A 22,280-nucleotide genomic window follows, 5' to 3' on the forward strand; every position below is an offset into this window, starting at 1 on the left:
TTGCTCCACCAAGACTGAACCTGTAAGTACTGATTGTAAGACACTCTGGGCGAAACGTAATAAAAATGCACATACAGTATAAGTATATTTAAAAACTTTTGTTGTGCCAGATCACACTAAAAAACAAAGTTCGGCTCCTACAAATGAAAGTTAGCAAATTCATGTTCAGATAAGTTCACAGATTCAAAAAATCTATCATTTGTTCATTTTAGTTAGTGCTAATGTCTTAATGCATTGATGCTTGCAAATTACCGGCCAACCTTAAAAAAGTTCTTTTTATTCTCTTCGGTGCAAAATGTGTTTCGAACCAATTCCTTAGTTGTTTTTCAGTAATAGCACCTAAAGGAGAAGAAGACAGATTTATTGGAGGTGTAAATGATTGTTTTGCGCTAATACAAATTTCTGTAATACAGAAATCATATGTGTTAAAAGTGCGTGTGTATGTTTTGGGTAAGATGATTCACTGAAAGAAAGTGAAAGGGAAACACTACAGCAGAGCACACGGTGCACACAACAAAATGTGTCCTCTGCTTTTAACCCATCACCCTTGGTAAGCAGTGGGCAGCCATGACAGGCGCCAGGGAAGCAGCGCGTGGGGACACTTAACCGCTGAACCACCACTGTTCCGTAAAATAAACCAAAGGCTGGCAACGCTGGGATTCGTACCAAGACTTTGGTTCTAGACAGGCGCTTTAACCAACTATGCCACTGAGACCCATACTGCACCACTACCATAGTGAACGCAGAAGGTCCCGTTTTCCATGTATCATTACCCCTATGCTGATTGTTTGGAATGTCATAATAGACTCCATCCTTATATATAGAGTAGTTACACCAGGAAAAAAAGTCCAACCTTCAGTTGTGTGCGCCAGTCATCTTATTCCCCTTTGAGCTCAGAGACTGACTGCAGCCCCACTTTGTTAAGACGGGTGCAGAAGCGCTTCACTGAAGGTTCTGTGTAAGTTGAGACGTGCAGTATACAGCGGCGCTGCAGACTCTGCCTCTAATGAAATATCTCAGCTCGGATTTGACAACACGACCATTAACGCATGGCTCCCCTGGCTGGAAAATACTCGGGATATTTTGCTCTTTGGCTGCGAGCTCATGCCTTTTTTTATTTGAATAGCAAGTCTGAGCTGATCAGGATAATCTGAATACCAAGGAAAAAAATGGTGGGTATGCCATCCGGGGAATTCTCAGATGTGCCGACGGTGGAACGGAATACTTTGAGTGAATATTAATGAGAGCGTTGACCTGTACAAATCCCTCCTCTGCTGTTTGCCGATATCCACCGAAATAAAGGCCAAATTGCATCATTATCATCCAAAAGCCCTACATATGAACCCTGCCATTTTGCACACCACGTTACTGCAGGCTAACGTGGATAATGCCCTGCCGAACCATGTGCACTATATGCTAGGCTGTTTAAACTCACCCCAACGTACTTCATGTGCAAATATTTATTCATGCAAAGAAGAGACAGTCATGTCAAGGTTGAAATAAATTGAAAGCCGCACATGCAAAATGAAAAAAAAACAACAATAAAAAACAATAAACCCTTGTGTTTTTAATCAATTATTAATCCAATATTTTAATGATCAGAAACCATGGGATGATCAAAGGCTTGCTTGGCGCCGCTCTGTCTTGGCTCGGTGAGACACCCCCAACTCTTTGATGTAGCTCACCAGCAGCTGCACGTCTCCACTTCTAGCTGCACTTCTGCTCAGGCCACACTCAGGCATTGCAGAGACGTGGTCAGCGTGAGGAGGCGTGGGCCACCAAGCCCTCCAGCAGCTCTGCAGGTCGGATCTGGAGTTACATTATTCACCCTCTCCCCTCTAACACCATTAAAGGAAACTCCAATTTTCCAAGGTTTTTTTTTTTTTTTTTTTTCCAGAGAAGAAGCGCTTCCGCCATTCCGGTTTTAAATATTGCAGCATTTCCTACTCGTTTCAGCACAGACTGTTCTCAGAAGATGCATATGTTACATCAAAAAGGGGGCATTTCTTTTCCCCTTTCATTTTAACACACATCACATAACTACTGATTAATTTATCAGTTATCAAACGATAGGCAAAAATTAGCAAGCAATGATCTGCATTAAATTTAGAGCATTTAGCAGACACCCTTGTCCAGACTTACAGTATTTACATCCTCAGTGGTGGAGCATGCAGCAGTCCCCCTGGATCAAGTGTCTTGCTGGGGGACACAATGGGAGTAAGTGTGGTTTGAACCTGGGTCTTCTGGGTCACAGGCGAGCTGTCTACCCACTAGGCTTCTACCACCCATTCTGCTTGCTTCTACTTACATCGAATTGGTGTTATACAAATCGTCAAATTCTTTATCCTTTTTTTCTTTATCATTTGTAGACCTGACAAGATCTGCACGTGTAAGATAAATAATTTAGGATAAAGGATCTTCCTGAGCATTAGGCAAATCTCCGGGTTATAGCTCATAATACACTAATTAATAACTATATTAACAGTTTGTATAAAACATTTACCTCATACTGCATCTCTCTGCTGATTTTACTCTTTACGTGTATATCCAACATTCTGTCACCCCGGTGCAGGGGCGCAGCACACATTAACTCTCCACAGAAGCACATCCAGCTAAAAGGACTCCCCGCAGTGAGAGCCTGGTTCACACGGTTCCATTCATGGTTTTAACCTAATGAGCTCATTAATTTGTTGATTACTATTTTCTGCCTTGAGATGGATTGTCACATGGTTTTTCGTTTGTTTTCTTTGAGAAAACCAAATGGTTCGAGTGCAATAGCAGCGACGCCTGCTGATGCGAACGAAAAAAAAAAAATAAAAAATAATACACGACCTTAAAAATAGAACCGTGCATCTTCTACCAGCAAAACACAAACTACCATACTTGTGAACGCTGTCAAGAAATTAATTGGATCTGTCACCAACAAAAACACCCTAGACTGAGGGTGACGTGCCACAAAAATAGTGAAATAAATGAGCATTACTCTAAATAACTTGCACTGAGACTTGTGACTGGCTGTTAGACATAAAGCATAACCATAAAGAAGCAGTTTTCCCCCAGACGTGTAGAACTCAATGTCATGGCGATGGAAATGACAACAGGTTTGCCGTTTTAATGGCGGCGGAATCATAGTGAAGCACAATCCGCGTGCACAGTGATGCTTTCAGTCTTATTTTCCAAAGGAAGAACATGGCGCAGCCTTGATCCTACCAGTCATATGCGCAACTTTCTACCCAGCCACGTGGTCGGCCTCTGGCTTTGATCAAGTGGAATTTAATTCTGTCAAGTTGTGAAAGCACTGCAGGTGTTGGGAGAGACAACGGGCCAATCGTTTGCCGCTTGAATGCGTGCCCTTGGTTTTACCTGGAGGGCTCGGTGAGCAAGTGGATCTGAGCTTCTCTCATGTTTTGCTGCCGTTTTCGCGCCAGCCAGACGCAGCATCTTAATCGCCTGCCCGTCAGATTAGTTCTGAGGAGTTCAAGACCTCTGAAGGTGTCCAGTAGTATTTGCCACCAAGCTGGCGCTTTCATTTGAAGGCCAAGTTAAAACATTGTTATTATTATTTTGGATTTTTTGGCGTTACGCTTGCGTAGTCCATATAGGTTTCAAAGCAGCATCCACATGAATGCAGAACCCAGGTTTCCTCATTACATTGCCAAGATCACGGCGGCCGCCCCCTTTCCAGGCGCTTTGCCTCGTCTTGTCTTTGATTGAAGGAATATTCTTGTACTGAGAGAGCGGGACAATTTTATCTAATGAAGGCTGATGTCTTCTGGTCACTGTGGCGAGGTCTTCAGCACCGTTTCATGTGCAGCTGGGAAATGTGCCCCAGCACAACGGCTGGCCTTCAGATAGATAAAAAAATGGTGGCGGGCAAAACAATAATATCGCAGAAACGTGCAGGGCCTGGGAGTTTGGCATTTTGAAAATGCCTTTAAAATGGTTTCTGAAAAGCGAAAAGTGAAGCGCATGCTATTTTTACAGCCACCACATTTCACCGCAGGCCCAAAATGGATGGAGAGGCAACAAAATGCCTCAGATCCTCAAATCAAATTAACGTAATGTGCCATGTTTCCCCTCTCCGTTTTACATTAGGCCTTATTCAATAACAGAAAGTGCCGCACCTCAATTTCACTCCTGAATGCGTGGCACACATCTTCAAAAGCACAGTGAACTTGGGTCTGCATGCTGCTAAAGATCCACGGGGCAAGACTGCAGCATGTTCCATCTACAAACAGCTTTTTTTTCTCCTCCTCAGATCCCACCAGCGTTCTTCGACTGCTTTTGTGCTTCAGCTAGACCATAATATGCCATATCATTTGTTTCCTTAATTTTATTAAAAACATTACAACCAACCCTAAGAACCCAGAGTGAAAGCAGAACGCCGAATGGGTGAAAACGAATACAGATATTTTTTGTTAAACGAAAAATGAATTGGGGGTGTGGCCACAGGAAAGAAGCTACAGGTGATCCTAATCACTCCATACCAACACACAGCCACGCCCCTCCGGGTGGCCATGGGGCACAAAGACTGTCACAATCGCCCGAATAAATGAACTGACATGAAAGAATCATGTCTGTGTTGTCAATCCTATTTGTTAAAATAGGTCATATTTATGATATTATGGATTCATCGCTTTCCGAATTAATTTGTTTAAATTATGATGTTTACCTGATGTTTACCTAGGTCATATACACTATCTGTCCTAATTATTAAGGAATTATTATGAGAATAAATGACCTTTCACATGTTATTCTGATAATATAACTAGGCACCTGAATCCATCTGCATGTGTCAGAATCTCCAGCACTGTCTAGATTAGGAACTACATTGTTCACATGAACCCAAGATCAATTTTGGTGGTATGGGAGTGAGGGCTCATGCTGAACTGTTGTGACGAGAGCCCATAGGAGATTCACACTAGGTATGTTAATACTCGATGTAATTTAGTCAGCACGAGCCCTGATTGCCATACATTTCATGCACACCTCCAGACTGTCCACGTCACATCTGATGCCATGTGTAGCATCACCCACATGCAACTTGACTCATACTCGACTGACATGATAGCACTCCACCATACACGTTTTTTCAGCGCAAAGATTTGGTATTTAGACAAATGTGATGGCAATGGGGACACAATATGTTATTTATCTTAATTAACTATGATCTCTCCCTCTTTCTCTCTATTTTACCCTATATATATATAGATATATAATTTATTTGAGGGTGTGTGTGTGTAGCATCCCAGTATCACACTGCTCAACACAGAAACATCTCTCTGACTTTGATGTTATGACTGTGGCCTTAAGCAGTCAGCGGGGTTTGCCGAGGCTCAGGGGAGACCCGCCTTGCACGGGATGGTGGCGTTTGATGAGTCCTCATCGTGTGCAACGACAGCGCTTGTTAAGGCCACATCACTCACTCCTCACCTCCCAGCCTGTTTGTGTAATGCACCGCGCTTGTGTTATTTTTTTTGGGTGGAGAACAGGTCTGAGCGCTGTTTGTGTGATTTGCCGACATGAAAAGTTACTTCCTGTCGCCGTGCAGATCAAAACACATAAGCATCATTTGACCTGGCGCGGCCTCTCCCACTTCCTCTTCACCTCAGTTCCCTTCCCACTGTCAGATGCTTATTTTCCCTCTCTTGCAGAGCAATTTGTGGCACGGTTTTATTGTACTCAGTACAAAGACAACAAAGTCGGTGATTAAAAATTAAATAGCGTTATCTCTCTGTGAGCTATTACCAGGTCCCCTGGGATGCACCGCTATTTTGCTGCTCGCAGGCGTCTTTTGTTCCCAATTTGGAGGCTTGTCACTGTTTCATTGTCAGTGTTTGATGCTTCATTTGATATTCCTGCTCCTTCCCTGACATGTTAAGACATCTCCGTAGCCGTGGACGAGTTATTGCTTATGCATTTAGGCAATGGCAGAGTCGACGGTCGCGGACAATATAGGACATTTAAAAATCTAATTTAAACCGTGCTTTCATTAAAAGGTAGATATTTAACTAAATTTGAGCCATTGAGCCAAAGACAAGCTTTTCCCAAATTTTTATTTCTATTTCTAGTAATAGAATAGTAATAGAAAATTTTTACATTTTTTTATAAAATGCCTAATGTCAGTTGAGGTGATAAACTTGATGGATTCAGAATCCATATGTAAAAAAAAAAAAGTTTTTTTTTATCTTTATTTTCTTATAAAGATGACCACTAACTCACAGTTTATAATGTAGAGAGTTTTAATGGAAAAGTTTTTGACTCACATTACTTTACTAATTAAAACAGGTGAGCGTTAGACCTTCAGAAACGCTCTCTCTGAAGCCCATTTAGGGTGATGCTGCACAAAAGCCAGCCTATTTAGCGTTTCAAGCGATCTTCTGGGTCACTGACCTCACTAATAAACCAGCTCGCCTCCACCCGTCACCTCCGGTTTGTAACTGAGGATATGTTGCTGGATGTTATGCTTTTCATTTTGCACGCTCTTAATAATGTGACAGTCACTGCTTCCTTCCTATTCCTCTCCATCGCCTGTTTAACATGCAATTCTCCAATCTCCCTTCCATCGGAGGCCATTTATTTATAGCAAATGTCGCCGGGAAATCCATTGTGACTCAGTGTGCCGTATTGAGGAGCGGCCCCTGGGGCGGCCTTTCAAAATGTCTTTCATGTCGGTGAAGTGTGCTTGTTTCCGTTCTGCGATGTTCATTAGCAGTGTTAGGGGTCAGCAGAGGGTGGACATGGAACACGCTAATCTCTGACACTTCAGTCTCATTGCTCTCTGTGTGTGTGTGTGTGTGTGTGTGTGTGTGTGTGTGTGAGAGAGAGCTACATGGTATAGACTCTACATTTAAAATATGTCAAATTTACATTGTCGGCGTCATTTTTCCTGGCGCAGAAGAAGAATAAAAAAATCATGTCTTCTGGAAATATCCAAAGGTTGCACCTACTCATTTATGGGTCTTGCATTTTTTACATTACTGAACAGAAACTGAAGATGTGGGATTATGAAATTACACACACGAGGTTGTGTAATAAATAAAAAAATCCAAACAAGGCATAAATCAGGGAGCTTATGCCGTGATGGCGGCATTTCACACTTGTGGCTTCTTGACCAGTTTTCTAACAGTCCTGAAGGTTTATGCTCAACACTTTTTTGTCATTCACGTTATTAAGCATCTCATGATGATGACAATAGTGAACAAATCCGGAAAGAAGGTAAAAAGAGGCGACTCTGAAAAAAACAGATTTTCTTCTTTTGTTTTTTCAGAAAGAAGCATTAAAATTGGAAGAGCCCATGGGGATGATTGACAGCATCCTATTGCTAACCTTTCTACCCTCCGTTGTTTACACAATGGGTCCATTAGGGACATCAAAAACGGCATCTCTGCTGTAGACATCACGGAACCATGTCTGCCACCGATAGAAACATGCAGCTGATCAGCACTTTCATTTTAGCGTTCTGACGGGTGAACTCTCCGTGCCCTCGGTCTTCTTACGTTATCATAATCGTAGGCACAAATCCATCTGTAAATATGATGTATGGCATTGGGCTGATACAGGATAATACGTCCTTGAATTAAAAATTCTGATCCAATCCAATGCAATCCAGTACGGAATAAATAAAAAAAAAAAATTTACGTAGTAAACAACATTGGACGTGGCAGCTGGAACCGGCTTTGCATATGTCTATATGGTTTTGTTTTTTTTTCTTGTTTTTTGGAGGAAAGCAGTGCACATTCAGGACGTGTTTTGCCCTGCAGTCGCTGCGAGGATGTCTGGAGAGATGCCTGCTGTTCCCTCGCCGACTTGCGAGCTGCGGCGGCAGCAAACGAGAACATTAGCCGTAATGCTATTTCACGGTGCTCCGCTGCTGAAGATCATCCTCGCCTGCTTCTGCAGAGGCCCGATTGGGGAGAGGCGGCGGCCTCCACCGTGGGTCATCCTGCACGAGCGCTCAGATACTAGTTAGCGTTTCATCTTCCATTCATGGCTTCAAGTTTTTTCTTTTCGGGCCTTCCAGAAGGAGCGCGAGGATCTCGCATCCACATTCCCGAATTGGCAGTGGTATAAGGAGAAGAACGCTGAAGTGGATTGGAAAAAAAAGCGTCGGTATCTGGAATTGTGCAGAGGATCTGGTTCACACAAGAAATCAAAAGAAGAGTTTATGGCGCATTAACCGACAGCTCTCATGAATTCCTCCGGCCCAAGCAGCACACGGCGCAGTGAAAAGTCGCTGTTTTCATGTCGGAAATGAGATTAGCCACGGCCTGCTGGCATTATTTATTCCGTTTTTTTTTTTAACTGTCTTAACCAACAATGCTTTAAAGCAAACCAACAAAAGTTCTTTGGGGGGGTTAAAGTGCGATTTCATGCCACGTTTTTTTGTACGTGTGGCAACACATGTGCAGGCTAGAAAAACATACAATTATAACGTTGGTGTTTTACTGGAAGCGTATTGGTGTTAACGGTGATATTCTGGTATTCATGGGAATATGCGTCGTTGCGGCTTGTCTCTTCACAGCTAAAAAGAACATCTGTAGTAATTTACAAATGAGTTGCAGAGGTTTTGAACCACATGCAAATTATTCCCTTTTGAGGCTCTAAAGGTGTTTTCAGAGGACAGTGAACCCTTTTTTTTTAGCATGTTTTACAAAGCTAACAGCTCAGCACGTAGACGTGTGAGCAAAACAGATGGAACGTTTCCTGTTTGCCCAGTCGAGACGTATAATGGAAGAGTTTGTCAGGCTTGCTGCATTTATTCTTAAAAAAAAAATCCAGATTTGCTTCACACTTTAGTACCAGCTTTTTTAAAAAAATGTTCCCCGCAAAGACATTAGGTAAACATCAGAATTTAAACAAATGAATTCGGAAAGCGATGAATCCATAATATCATAAAAATGCTCAAGCTGAGAGGTTTTGCTCCAAGGCATGATGACGGGTCATTATATCTCCTCCTCCTCACACCAACTAAACGTTTTGCATTAATAATAGTATTACATTAACATTCTCATATCATGCTAACGTTCTGCAAAAGCGTCCTAAAGATGTCTCCAATAATGTCCCTGGGATAAAAAGGGAACCCTACACAATGTATAGAGAAGCTGTTTAAAGTACATCCAGCCTGTTTCATTTACTAGGGTAGCTTGGTACGTGTCAGTTTGGCACCAGTTAGGCCTTTCTATCATTCCTTATCATTGTTCTACTCCTTCACACCTGAGTTTAAGACATGTGTCCCCAGGCCTGGTCTCCTGGTCTGGCGTTACGCTCCCTCATCATTCGGACTGTATCACATCATTAAGCTATCAGCCGCCATCTGAAGATGATTAAGGATGGCCTGTAACGGAAAGTGTTAAAGCCATGGGGTCTGAAAGCAATTATGTGCCGCCGCACCGCCGCAAAGTGATCAGTGCCCCTCCTCAAGAACGGAGCGTCTGTGATGCACTCTGACAATAAATTAACGTACAGAGTTGAAAGCTTTGGTGCCCGAAGGCCTTGTGGCTTTATATGGCAACTAAAAAAAGCTTCTCAGTATAAAACAGGAACCTCCTCTTAGTGCTAAGGCAGAAGGCCTTAGAATCACAGTTAAACAAAGTTTGTATAGTTCCAATCAAATTGGAATCAAATTGGCATAATTTAAAAATGATATACGGCCATGCGAAGCACGCCAAAAACATGTTGCAAGCTAGTGTGCAATTTATTTAGATATGGGAACATAAAAAGTTCAAAAAATATTTGATCCAATCAAGAATCCAATCTTGCCAACAAAGTCAATAGGCTCACGTTTCAAGAACTGATTATAAATGTTTTCCTTTTCAGTAAATTCAGTAATGATTTGTCCCACAGAAGCTATAATGTGCTGACTGACTGATATATATGTATGTAAACCAACCAGTGTTGGGCAAGTTACTCAAGTAATAATATCAATTAATAAAAGAGTAAGTCAGTAAAAAAGTAACTTTTTCTTGAAGTAATTAGTTTCAGAGCTCTTTATATTACTGGATTACTTACTATTCAGCGTCTCTGTAGCGCACACCACCATTTACTGAACTGACATTCGTTTTTTGGGATCATGTTGCATCAGAAATAGATGCATTCAGCCTTTCCCTTACAAATGAGGGTTTTAAAAAAAGTTCCAAAATTCATCATTCAGCAGATGGTTGGGCCAAGCACATTTTTTCCCCTGACAAATGTTATGAGCAATTACCCAAATAAGAAGGTTTATACATAACAGCACTTTCTGAGACTCTCTGCTTTGTTGCGGATGTAATGAAATGCAGTAAGTGCAGTAAAGCGCCACTGTAACGCGTTTAGTCTGCTATGCTCTGCATGCTCTTTCACACAAGGCATTAACTCATACAGATTTTTATATATTTTTTTCTTAACATCAAACACAGCTTCTGCTTAGATTTCGCATGCTGTGGGCAAGCAAATCTCCCATGATTCACTCTGTTGTGGTTACCTTTTTTTATGCGAGCTCACTTCACATGCTCTCTTGTTATTGGAAAAAAAAAAAAGCACTAATGACTCCACGGTGCACGGAAAGGGCCCGTCGTTACGTGATCTGTGACTTCCCTGCGGACCGGGTGGCCAGCGCTCTTCTCCCTCCGCTCTCCATGTTAATTTGAGGGGCATCTAATCCTCTCTCCGCTGAATCCAGCTCCATCTGCACATTGTCTGGGTTGCCACCAGCGAGGGAGCTTTGGCACAGGCTGCCTGGTTGGAGAACTTGGCTTATTTTGCCTCCCTCTCGCTCCCTCTCTCTCTCTCTCTATTTTTTATCTCTGTGCACATACTTTTTGATGGCAATGTTTTATCTGGTTGGACAGGCTTTGTTTGCTCTTTATATCTCATCCAGCAGCTTGTGTTTGCTTTATGGATTTCTGGCATGTTCTTTAAACAAGCGATAATGCTTTACAATGCATAAACACCTTGACTTTTACACAGGGACGTTAAAGATTTCTTTTTTTTTATTTTTATTTATTAGTAAAATGATCACGCTTAATATATGTGTGTGCGTGTGTTTATTTAGTTAAACTTGGTGATCATGTCCTAATTGTCCTTGACAGCCGGTTTTAATCATTCCTGGCAGCAGATCTTGGAAAGACGGGGGTAATTATGGGCCAGCCATGGGTGCGCCTGGCACTCCTCGCGCCTCCACGCTTCTTTTAATCCCATTATCCTGTTGACCAGCGCGAAGGCGGCCTGGTCTTCAACTACTCTGGCTGGGTTGGAAGTCTCGGGCGAAGTTTGTAAAAGGGGGGCAGAGAAAAAAAAAATAAAAAATCCAAAAAATCCGGGGCCGTCACTTCCTTGACAGCGTAATTAAAAATAAAACCCCAGCTGTTGCCGCCGCCGCGGCTTTTATTCGAATGCCTTCTGAATAATAGATGGCGTAATTCCCACGCAACGCTCTGTTGCGCTGTCAGCTGTGATCAGTGGCAAACCACCCAGCAGACGACTATTCTTCAGGGTCATAAAAGTGACAGAAGCTCCCGTCCTGATTCTACAATGTCGAAGATACCTTCTCGCTGGTGCCACGCACGCCGTCTGTCAGCTACCATGTGCCCCGAAGCGGAACCTTTTCTGGAGAGAACGATAGCGCATGGTGGATAAAACAGTCCTAATCTTTACAACTATGGAAACAACGTTGGAATTCTGAATGACGTAGTTCCGGTAGTCATATTCCGGTAGAAAAAGCTGGAAAAATAGCAGGGTTAGCTAGCCATTGTTGGTTAGCCGTTGTTCACAAGACCGGCTGGAAATAATGGAGTACACCAAAATACACGTAAGAATGGTGTAAAAACTGCCAGAGAGCAATAAAAAAAACTGACTTTTTAACTCATATAGGATGGTGTACGTCAATGTGTCCATCACCTTGGTACAGGAGAAATGATGGATGCTAAAAACCACACATTTCTTATATGTTTTCCTCATTATTATTTCTTTCTTTCTTTCTTACTTTGTTTCTTTTTTTCTTTCTTTATTTATTTATTTATTTACAAAAAAAAATGGTTGTTTAGAGCAGAGGAGGCAAGGCTAATCACCCTGGCCATTTCGACATAGTATAAACTCCTGATTATGATAAGTAGAAAATTAACATACGTTGTTCTATTTTACAGTTCTAAAGGCAAAAAGTAATGAGCTTTAATGAATATCTGTCCAAATAACATTAATAATTATTTCCATAAAAAAAATTTATTAAAATTACATGATGTGAAATACTCTAATTACATCAGAAAGATGAGAAAACTGAAATAAAATAAAAATGTACAAGAGCCAATGCAAACTGAATTTTTTATGTGGCTCAAAGCACCATGATATCATGCTGTGATGCAAATGAGAGAAGTATAAAATTAAACTGTAGAAAATCACCCCGAACACTGACCCTCTCTGTAGAAATGAATAAGGATCTCTGTATCTATTTTGTCAGGAATATCAACTAGCCCGTGCATACATCACACCAGTTGACATCAGAATCTATGAGGCATCAGTCGGGGTATCTCGGTGTTATTTTCTTGCCAGTCACCCATTCAGCAGCCCTGATGGAGGAGGCAATGCATGCTCAAGCAATTCCTTTTTATGGCCCACCAACTGAGCCTACAAGCTGGTGATATCATTGTGTTTAAAGCAGCAACTCTTAGCGTGCTTCACGGAGGGTGCTAACTGTAGTTCAGTCAGTCCCACTGATAGTTGTTAAATGCGAGCTGTTTGGAGGTCTTTTTGTTTTGGCAGCATCCAGCTTTTGTTTTGTGCCAAGATTTTCCTTCCCCGCCAGCCTTCCTTCGGTCCCACTGCATCACAATGGAGTGTTTGTCTCTGCACCTCAAAGGAAAGCGCTTTTGGGAATGGATGGAGTTTTATCTTAGCTCAAAAGATCGCTGTGTTAATGAGCAGTGGACAGCGGGCTGCAGTGGGGTTGGGTGTTGTGGGTCAAAGTTCATATGGCAGCCATTCCACCTCTCCTGGACGTCTCCCGGAGTCTCCCTAGTTCAGTATTCTAGAGTTGTTTATTTGAAATAATGTTGAAATGAATATTTTAACATTTTTATAATTGGTATAATTGGTACCATAATATGGTAGTCAAAATGCAAAGACATTTCAGATTATGGTAAGGGTAGGACTACATATCTCATTTGTGATTGGAAAGCATCCATGTGACACATTTTCATTGTATGCAATATATACAAAACCGTGGGCAAACCAACAGACTGGACAGACTTCCGGCAATGTCCATCATATTTAGGAATCCACGGGACGAGCCTAAAACAAAGCAAACCGCCACCATACAAAGCAGCAACCATACATGAAAACGTTCGCTTCATTTTTGCTAATAGCATTTTGTTATTGAGTCTGAAATTAGTTTTAGATATCTATAAGTCTTTGTGTATGACATATAAGCCAATGGGATCATTTCTACTATTTTTACAGCAGTGTGCCTCAATGCATTTAAATAACATTAGATGAATATCATATTGTTGTGCTACCCTAACAAATGCATGGAAAGTTTGTGTTAGTTTGACTGAAATCATACCAGATTTAACTTCTTTAAGTCAGCCTAACACACCCAGATAATGCAATTTGATAGCTATTGTTACATATGTAATACACCAAAACTGGCCTAGGCAATTCCTTCTCTGGTCTGTAACCCTGCAGTGTCTGTGACCACAAATGATGATCTGCAGCTGCAGCTTGCTAGCGAAAGTGCAGAGCGCATGAAATATGAAATATACAGAGCTGTGAAGACGTCAAGCTGTCTAATTCACCACTTGAAGTTGTTTAAATTGTTTGTCCCTAGTTTTCGTCTGTGATGCCATAGGTTGACCGGAAAAATGTGCAATACTAACAAGCAAATCACCACCTTTGGTAGCGGAGCCAGACATGCGTCAGTCAATACATTGATTTTCTTCCCATGCACTTACTGGGACTACCACAGTAGTCTGATTAAATGGCCAAGTCCAGCTAAAAGCCTTGCTCTGACTGTCTGCTGTAAACAGTTTCCATTTGTTGCAACACGTTAAATTTAGTTTTAAGACCATGTCATGCCATTGCACGTGTTTTGCATTTTTAGCTTTTTTTTTGTTTTTATGAACATGCGCTTCCAACAGACAAAGGCCTTTGGGGAGAATGAGCAGGGCTACGAAAACCTGTGGAAGTAATGTCTGCCGATAACCTGGGGCTCAGCAACACTTGTGTAATAAAGCAGGTATCACCCGTGGCATTTTTTTTTGCCAATTTAAGCAAACAACGAACTACTTCCTCCTCTATTTGCCATTGCTTCATTTAGAAATGTTCATTTTCACTTGAAGGATTTTTGACATACACTAAAGTTTTGTATGTATTTGTAGCCTTGTCCATCCAATCATACTAACACTGGTCTGATGTTGTGTTTAGGTTGTATTCTGAATGTATTCCAATGCCTCTCACAGCAGATTCTCACCATAGTTCAGAAATCCCATTGACTTCATCTATAGATTTCCTCAGGGTCTTCGACTTGCCAACAAACAGCATACAATATCACACCAAACTTTGGCATCAAAAAAGGCTTCCTTCAGGTACTTTCTTTCTTACATGTGAATTGCCAGCACTGCACTGCTCCAGACTGGTCATGCTGAGACCCAAGACGCGGCAGAGCGAGGCTGTCTCAGTGGATAATTGTTACATCTGTTTAAAACCCTGTCCAAACCACGGTCGTTTGATGAATGTGTCCAAGAAAAGGAACAAGCTTGCATTTACCTTCCAGACTCCCTTTTGAAACACGATGTAAAAGATCGCACGTCAACTTTCATATAGAGTCGGAGAAGTCGCTGCCTTTGTCTGAGCCCCAGGTTGCCTTCGGCTGTTTTCCTTCTTCTACCAAATTGAGTGTCTGCAAAAAGGTCAGGAACGCAAACTACCGACAGTCCCCTGAGAGACGGGCTCCTGTCTGGAGCAGGAAAATCATGCAAATCCCCACAGCAGCCTGCAAAAGCCACTGCTGCACAACGCCTCAAACTGGGCTACTGGGTCGCCAGTGCGGGTTGAGGCCTGCAGTCAAGAACAGCACTTTAAAATATTCAGGATGTCTTCAGTGATTCAAGATAACCACTGAAGTAGGCTTTACACTAAATGTTTTGCTTTTTATTTTCTACGAAGCATGTTCCATTTTCGGGTAATAATAGTAACAACAGAACAGTTCATAACCTTTTATAAAACATTTTAAAAACATTTCAACTTGGCCGTGATGAAACACAGAAAACACAGTGATGCTGGTGGACTCCATTCATAACTTTTAATAGTATAGTAATGACATTTCATTTTGTTCGTTTTGAAGATGCAGACAGAAAAGTACAGCTTCTAAAACTGCGGTGTGTGGATATCTTGGAAAATCATGTTCTAATATTGTATATTAAAAACAGATATTTACTGTAAAGCCTATTTTAAAATAGGGTGGAGCTATGCCGGAGCTATTGAATGAGATGTTGTTTTTTTGGAGCCTGAAGGTGTCACGTTGTGTATCAGCAACCGGAAAATAGCCGAATGCATTATGCAGCATGTTTGTGTCATATGAAAAACAAAAATGACATTGCATTTTCTACAGTTCACACATTCCTCAGATGGAAATGCAGAAAGTAAAGCTAAATACCTCATCACATCAGTCACGACGTGAGCTTTCTATTTCATAACATCGCCCTTCAGAAGCTGTTTTCTGCCACCAGATCTTTTCTCGATGCACTGAAATGGAGATAAATAGTACACAGCGCTCAGTAATGAAAGAGGCTATCAATGTTCTTTCCAGAGAATTCTACAGCGAGGAGCCAATCAGGGATCGTGCTCAAGATCCCATTAATGCCTGTGGCTCTGAACAGCAGGCTTTCTTTTAACTTAAAAATAAAGTTCTCATCTGTTACAGCAGACGCAGCGCCGCGTGACCTTTCACCTGCCCGACTGCTCCCAGGAGAGCTGCAGCGACAGCGGCCTTGGGGACCACGAGCCCAGCAGCAGCAACAGCACCACCCAGCCTCTGCCGCTGGGCTTCCCCCAGGAGGAATACTATGAGCAGACCTCCCCCAACAGCCGCACAGAGGGAGACGGCAACTCGGACCCCGAGTCCAGTGAGTACCTGTCAAATTCCATAACGTGATTATTAACATCCATGTCGTCATCAAACGTAATATCAAGTGTCCAAGCACTTTGTTTACCACATACCAGATGTTGACCCTGATTGTAAGACAGGCCCCCCCTTTTGCAACACTAATTTGGTGCCTTGTGTTTTTAGGCCACGATAAAAAAATATATTTTGCTGGTCACATGAACCATCATTATCAGTAGCACAATTTAGTCATCATAATCACAATAACTATTGGTATATAATTTTTAGCGGCTGTCCAGTGCTGCTCGGTTTGGTGTGTTATAATATAATATTTTTGCTCATGGTACAAGTGTGTGTTTCAGCAATGATGCTGCATCATCGGTAATCGTTTTTTGTTAGAGTAATGTGACGAAAAAAAATAAAAAATACATCTTGTGAGGAGAAGATTTATGGACCGGCCCCTTTCATATCATGCGGTCAGGGCCTTCCGCGACCCGCTGGTTTCTGCTGGGTGGAATAATGCAAAGCAGCCAAAAGTTGGCAGAGGGTCTGCACGGTTTTTCCTTTTCTTTTCGTTTTTTTTTTGGTGTCAGTTCTCTTACACATCAGTGATGCAATTATCATAGCATAGGAGGGACTTTTTATTATTTAACCCAGAAGGAATAAACTGCTCAACTTACACTTGTTGATCTCATCTCTCAGTAGTGCACGTAAATAAGACCACAGCCATGCTCACATTTCCATGCCCCACGCTGTACACAAGACCTACAGTCTTTTATTTTATTTCTGCTGTCATGTTTTTTTTACTGCATGGCCGTCACCGGACTGGTCACGGAACATATTTTATGGAACATAAAATAAGGTGTGTTGTCAGCTCACACAGCTCCATGGGCATTCTTTTCAGATTCTTTTGTTCACATTTTTAAGAAAAGATTGCTTTTTTTTCCATCTAAGTCTACACTTTTTTTGTTCATAAAACTTATCGAAATGATCAATATTTGTCTGTATCACCAGCACTAGTGTTGTTGCATGATCCGTACTGGCTGAATAGTCCATTATCTATTCTGAATCCACAAAAAATCCAACCAAATCATTATATCATTTGTTTTCTCCACTCCATCTTTTCTTTTCAATGCCTGTAGCTGCATTTTAAATGAAGCAGAATGCCAGATTTCCTAATCACTGACCATGTGAAAAGCCACTGCACAGTATAGTCATTAACCTAACATGAACAATGAACAATGGTGAAACAAAGTTGAAACTGTCCACAACTTTCCTTTTTTTTTTTTCAAATTAGCGTAACACTAAAATAACATTGTTACTTTCAGATCCATATTCCAGCAGTTGAAATTTTATAGTGGTAGTAGCACATGTGTCTTGTGTATTTAGAAATGCACACAATGTGATATTTTTTTGCCACGATACCATGTTGCAGTTATGCTTTTAAAACTCAAAACTAAGACAGAAGCATCAAGCTGACAAAGTTCTGAAGCCTCTTCAGCCAACCAATAGTGCGTGTGATTGTGTGTGTGTGTGTGATTGTATGTGTGTGTGTGTGTGTATACAGTACAGGCCAAACGTTTGGACACACTGAGTGAGAACATGTGTCCAAACGTTTGGCCCGTTCTGTGTATATATATTCTGTGTATATATATTAAGGTTTCTGTGTGGATGATAGGTGATGATTATGTGGGTATACACTCAAAGCAGCTTCCTGAACAGTTTCATAAGCAGCCATCGCTTTTTAAAAGTGGAGCACCCAACTACTGATGATACAAGCGTCGGGGCGATACGATCTTGTTGTGCAAGGAACCTGCCGTCTCAGGCATCCCAAAATGGCAAACTTCTAAAGAAATTCCCAACGCAGACTGACAGGGCCGTTTGCTTTGTTAGGGACCCCAAGTCATCCAGCCTCATTCTCCTCCTCATTTTTTTTTTCTTGTCGCTCCAAAAAAAGCAAATTTAACAGATAAAAAAAAAAAAAAACTGACACTATGGGTCTGGGGTTCAAAAGGCGAGATAGATCCGCTCCGTGTTGACAGACCCTGAGACGAGTGTATTGGAGGCGTAGGGAGCCCAGGACGGATTAGATATGGTTTTATCAATAAGCGGCAGGCAGCTGCGGCTGTGGCAATCGCTTATCGTGTCGTCTCCATTTGAAAAGAGGGAGAACAAGAGGGAGACGGGTGGAAAGAGAAGAAGCAGAGAGAAGAGGAGATATATATATATATATATATATAAAAGCAGCACCTTCATGTCTCTCTTTGTGAAGGCTGGCCAGGCAAGGTCTCGGATGTCAGACGGCCCTGACTAACTACGGGCGAGGAAGCCGAGGCAGTGGCCTTCCGGTGACAATGAATTTCCCCAACCTCTCTTTAAACCGGCGTCTTTATTAGACCACCCCTCTTGAAATAAAGTTCATTTGACATTTATGTTTCTATTATTTATGAGCCAGAGGGGTTGGTGAGGGGGGTGACCATTCGTTTTTTACGGTTCCCTTTGTGTGCGTCTCGCCCAGGTTTGCTTTATCACACTGTCACCAGGCCGACTGTCGCCTCGGCGTTCCCACACTGCTCCGGCCCGATCCCGGGAGACCCCGCTGCTGACCGTTTGCCCGAAACCACCGCAGTTCGGCCCCTGTCAGCATGCAGGCAGGTTTTAACCGCACTAGCGTCGAGAATTTTGTCCGTGTAGGCTGTAAGCTAATCCTTTCCTCGGAAATTTATGGGGGCGCTTGGAACAGGTGGGCCGTGATGCGCGTAACCATGGAAGCTGACCGCTCATGTACGCAAGCAGCAGGTTATTCCAGGTTATTAAAACGTTGTTATTGCGATGCCGGGATAAAAAGTGGGATGGCCCGCGTGCCCGAGAAGCATAAATAATTCCCTGGCTGTGAACACTCAGGCCCAAGTGTGTTACACCACGGCAAAGGGAGGCTGAGAGAGCCCCACAGAGTTCATTTGCTTTATTGGTGCGTCTCATAATTGCCTGAGTCAGTTTGTTTCCATTCAGATAAGTCTGATTAATTACATAATGGATATTTATAGATCCGCCCTGCCGAGGAGCTGCAGTGTGCTGATTTACATGTTTAACGGCTCCTCACACATCCACGGGTCAATGCAGCAGTTAATACAGCTGAGAAAGTGGCTACCGGTTGCTTTTGTATTAAATGTTGCGCTTATTCATCACTTGCTCCTGCAGCACTGCACACATATGGATGCATAGGAATATATGATGGAAAAGAAAGAAAACACTACTGAACTGAGCCCTCCCCAGACATGTCTTCAACATATTTTTACTTGAGCAAATCTGAAAATTTTTCATGAAAATTAAAAACGTTTAATGTAAAATCAGCAATTTAAATATATACTTATACACTGTTTGAATATAAATAAAATAAATTGTGTAGTATTAACAACACAAATTACAATGTAAATCTCAGCCTATGCATGAAAATTAAATGGATTCGTACTACTTTCTTTAAGAATAAAATAATAAATAAGAAAAACTTAATATTAGATTGTGAAAAATATGATATTTTTGGGGAGTCATATATTCAGGGCTGTCCTATATTCGGTCCAGTAATAAATTATTATTACTACTGCTTTTGTAGTTGTGGTTGTTGTTATATAGCTAACAGAGGTCCAGCAGCTAGTTGTTTTTAACAGAAATCTTCCATTAATGACAGTATAAGTGTGCGGGTAAATGCACCAGGCTGCCATGTATTAGTCCCGAGATGGAGATAAAAAAGATTCCTTAATCTGCAACATATGGCCATCCAACGAGCTTCTTGCCCTGAGTCTTCCTAAAACAGCAGTCTTCCAATCCATTTTGTTTCATTCCATATGTAATCAGATTACACATTTTCCCAGCATTGTGCACTTTCACTAAGTATCTTCCCAGGCTAATTTGCTGTTGTGTTTGTGTTAGATTGTTTTCAGTACTGAGCTGAATCTGGAAAAACAGGCACTCCCTGACTGTTGTGTGCTGCTGAAGATGGTTGTGTCTTGGATTATGTATCATATTTTTCAATTCCCCATTAAAATAATATTTTTTTCAGACAGCTTGTGCCCTTTTTCGACAGTGTAAAAATCTGCATTTAAATGCTATGCAAATGCTGAGGTATACTGTATCCCACTAATGCAAAACAGGGCCATTTATTCATCTCCACTCGGGCATCTCCCCATGGTCTACAGATAAATGCATCTCATAAGAACGAGATATAAAAACGCTGCATTGGTGTGTTTAGAAAATTATGCCACAGTAAGTGAAATGCATTTCTATTTAATAGAATTGCTGCACCCATTACTTGATGCAATTAGCAGTAATGAATGTGAGGCTTAATTACACTCTATTGGGCAAGGCCGCTCCTCAACATATTGTCTCCGGGAAATGCGGTGGCACTGAATGACAACTCTTTATGAGGCCAAATTCATCCAGCTCAAAGAAAATACCCTTAATTAGACTTTAAATGGGCCTTTTCCACTCCTCTTCTGTCTTCTCGGTCTGTAATAAGACTGCGGCAGCTGAGAAAGTGAAGTGCACCCCAACACAATAGGAAAAATGGAGTTAAGCCTCAGTGATCTCTCACACCGAAACTCATTATTTGATTTTAATTAATAAATTAATTAATAAAAAAAATATAAATTAAATTATTTATGAATTCATGTCTTTGGAAAACCAATAAATAAATGTCCCACAGGCTCAAATCAGTACCAGAAAGTGCTACAGTTTTCAGTTCAAAGGGAAAAAAAAACAGACCCTGCAGTGCATGTTTTATGTGGCGCTAATATTTTATGCATGCATGTATGTATGCATGCATTTAGTGACCGTGTCAGGTCTTGCAGCACCTTGGGGGATTTGAACAGCTCGCTCTGGCAACGGAAGCGTTTGCTTTTTTGAGGTTATCTAGAGGGGAGATGGTGCTTTGTCTGGTTCAAATGTCATTGATAGTTGTCTCCGGGAGACATGCTATTGATCCGGTGCTTCAGTTCGAATCATGGAAATCTCTCTTTATTTCCCAAAGAAGTGCCAGGAATGTGCCATGAAAGAAACTGCACTGCTGCACAAAAACTAATAGTTTGACTTAATTTCTACAGCAATGTGTCGCATAACAAACATAGGGCTTCAGTTTGTTTTTCATGTCTATAATTTAGATGAGTCCCATAGACACTTCATGCATATCAATATATACATATCCCATCTATAATATCCAGGCCCATAAGAACGGCCCCTTAGGATGAAATGTGAGGAAAATGGATCACCTTCATAATTGATCCCACTAATTCTTTCTCTGACTTTTCAACAGCCAGCCACTTTCAGAGCACTGTGAGAAATGTATTATTTCTTCAAAAATCCCAAGATTAGCTTTTTAATTAACATTTATAAAGGGGTTTAAAGTTTTTTTTATTAATGAGAAACAGATGCTTTAGGGTGATAACTCGGCCATTGCTGCTTCAAATACACCAATCACCAGTCATGGTTAAGTGGGGGTGTGTTGGAAAACGAAAAGGATCATGGGACTTTTTCTAAAGGCAGGACATGAGCCTGTCTAGTCTAAGTCCCTTCAACATGTTTCTATACTGAACATTGGTCAATAGCTGGGCTGAGCATAGAGCATTGTCCATTTTGCTTTTTTATGGTAAAACTCTGCACCTGCACAAAGAAAAGAAAAAGGTTGTCCTAACTCAATTTAGTATTAAAAATGAATAGAGGTGTATTTTGTGTGCAAGTAATGAACAGGGTAGCACACCATGGTAGATTGCAATTTTAAAGGCATGCTTACCTGGGATCAGATTTCATCTGACAAGAAGTAGCTGCTCATGAACAAACTGATAATTTTTTTTTCTGATACATGGGTTCAACCCTTCAGTATTGAATTGTTCATAAAGCTCATCTATGGTGTAATATATTCATATACAGTGTAACCGGACAGCATTCACAACTTTTTCCACATTTCTATATTTTACAGCCTTAGTCCAAAATGGATTATACACAAAAATTCAACACACAACATCACATAATGACAACGTGAAAAAAAGTTTTGGCAAATGTATTAAAAACAAAAAAAAAACTTAAAGTAGGCAATACCGCCAATTGAGACAGAGATCAGTGAAAGCGGTTTAACAGAAACTGTTTTCCTTCAGTGTCACATAAAACAGGCGGAGGAAGTCGGCGCTGTGCATTTTACGGCGGGGCTACAGGAGCG

At 41.4% G+C, this 22,280-nt stretch overlaps 1 protein-coding gene across 5 annotated transcripts in view; it reads left to right on the forward strand.

Moving 5' to 3' along the window:
* Positions 1-22,280, forward strand: part of pcdh11 (protocadherin 11) — a 152,900-nt gene that overhangs the window by 84,140 nt on the left and 46,480 nt on the right. For 3 of the 5 annotated variants that reach the window (XM_028960099.1, XM_028960100.1, XM_028960101.1), the window contains one exon: positions 15,893-16,094. The exons of 1 other annotated variant lie outside the window; for it this stretch is intronic. In XM_028960099.1, the coding sequence (XP_028815932.1) occupies positions 15,893-16,094 (202 nt within the window). The remainder of the gene's footprint in view (positions 1-15,892; positions 16,095-22,280) is intronic. One more of the 5 variants, XM_028960102.1, reaches the window with a different exon arrangement.

Source organism: Denticeps clupeoides, chromosome 18 (genome assembly GCF_900700375.1).
Source record: "Denticeps clupeoides chromosome 18, fDenClu1.1, whole genome shotgun sequence".
Taxonomy (NCBI): Eukaryota; Metazoa; Chordata; class Actinopteri; order Clupeiformes; family Denticipitidae; genus Denticeps; species Denticeps clupeoides.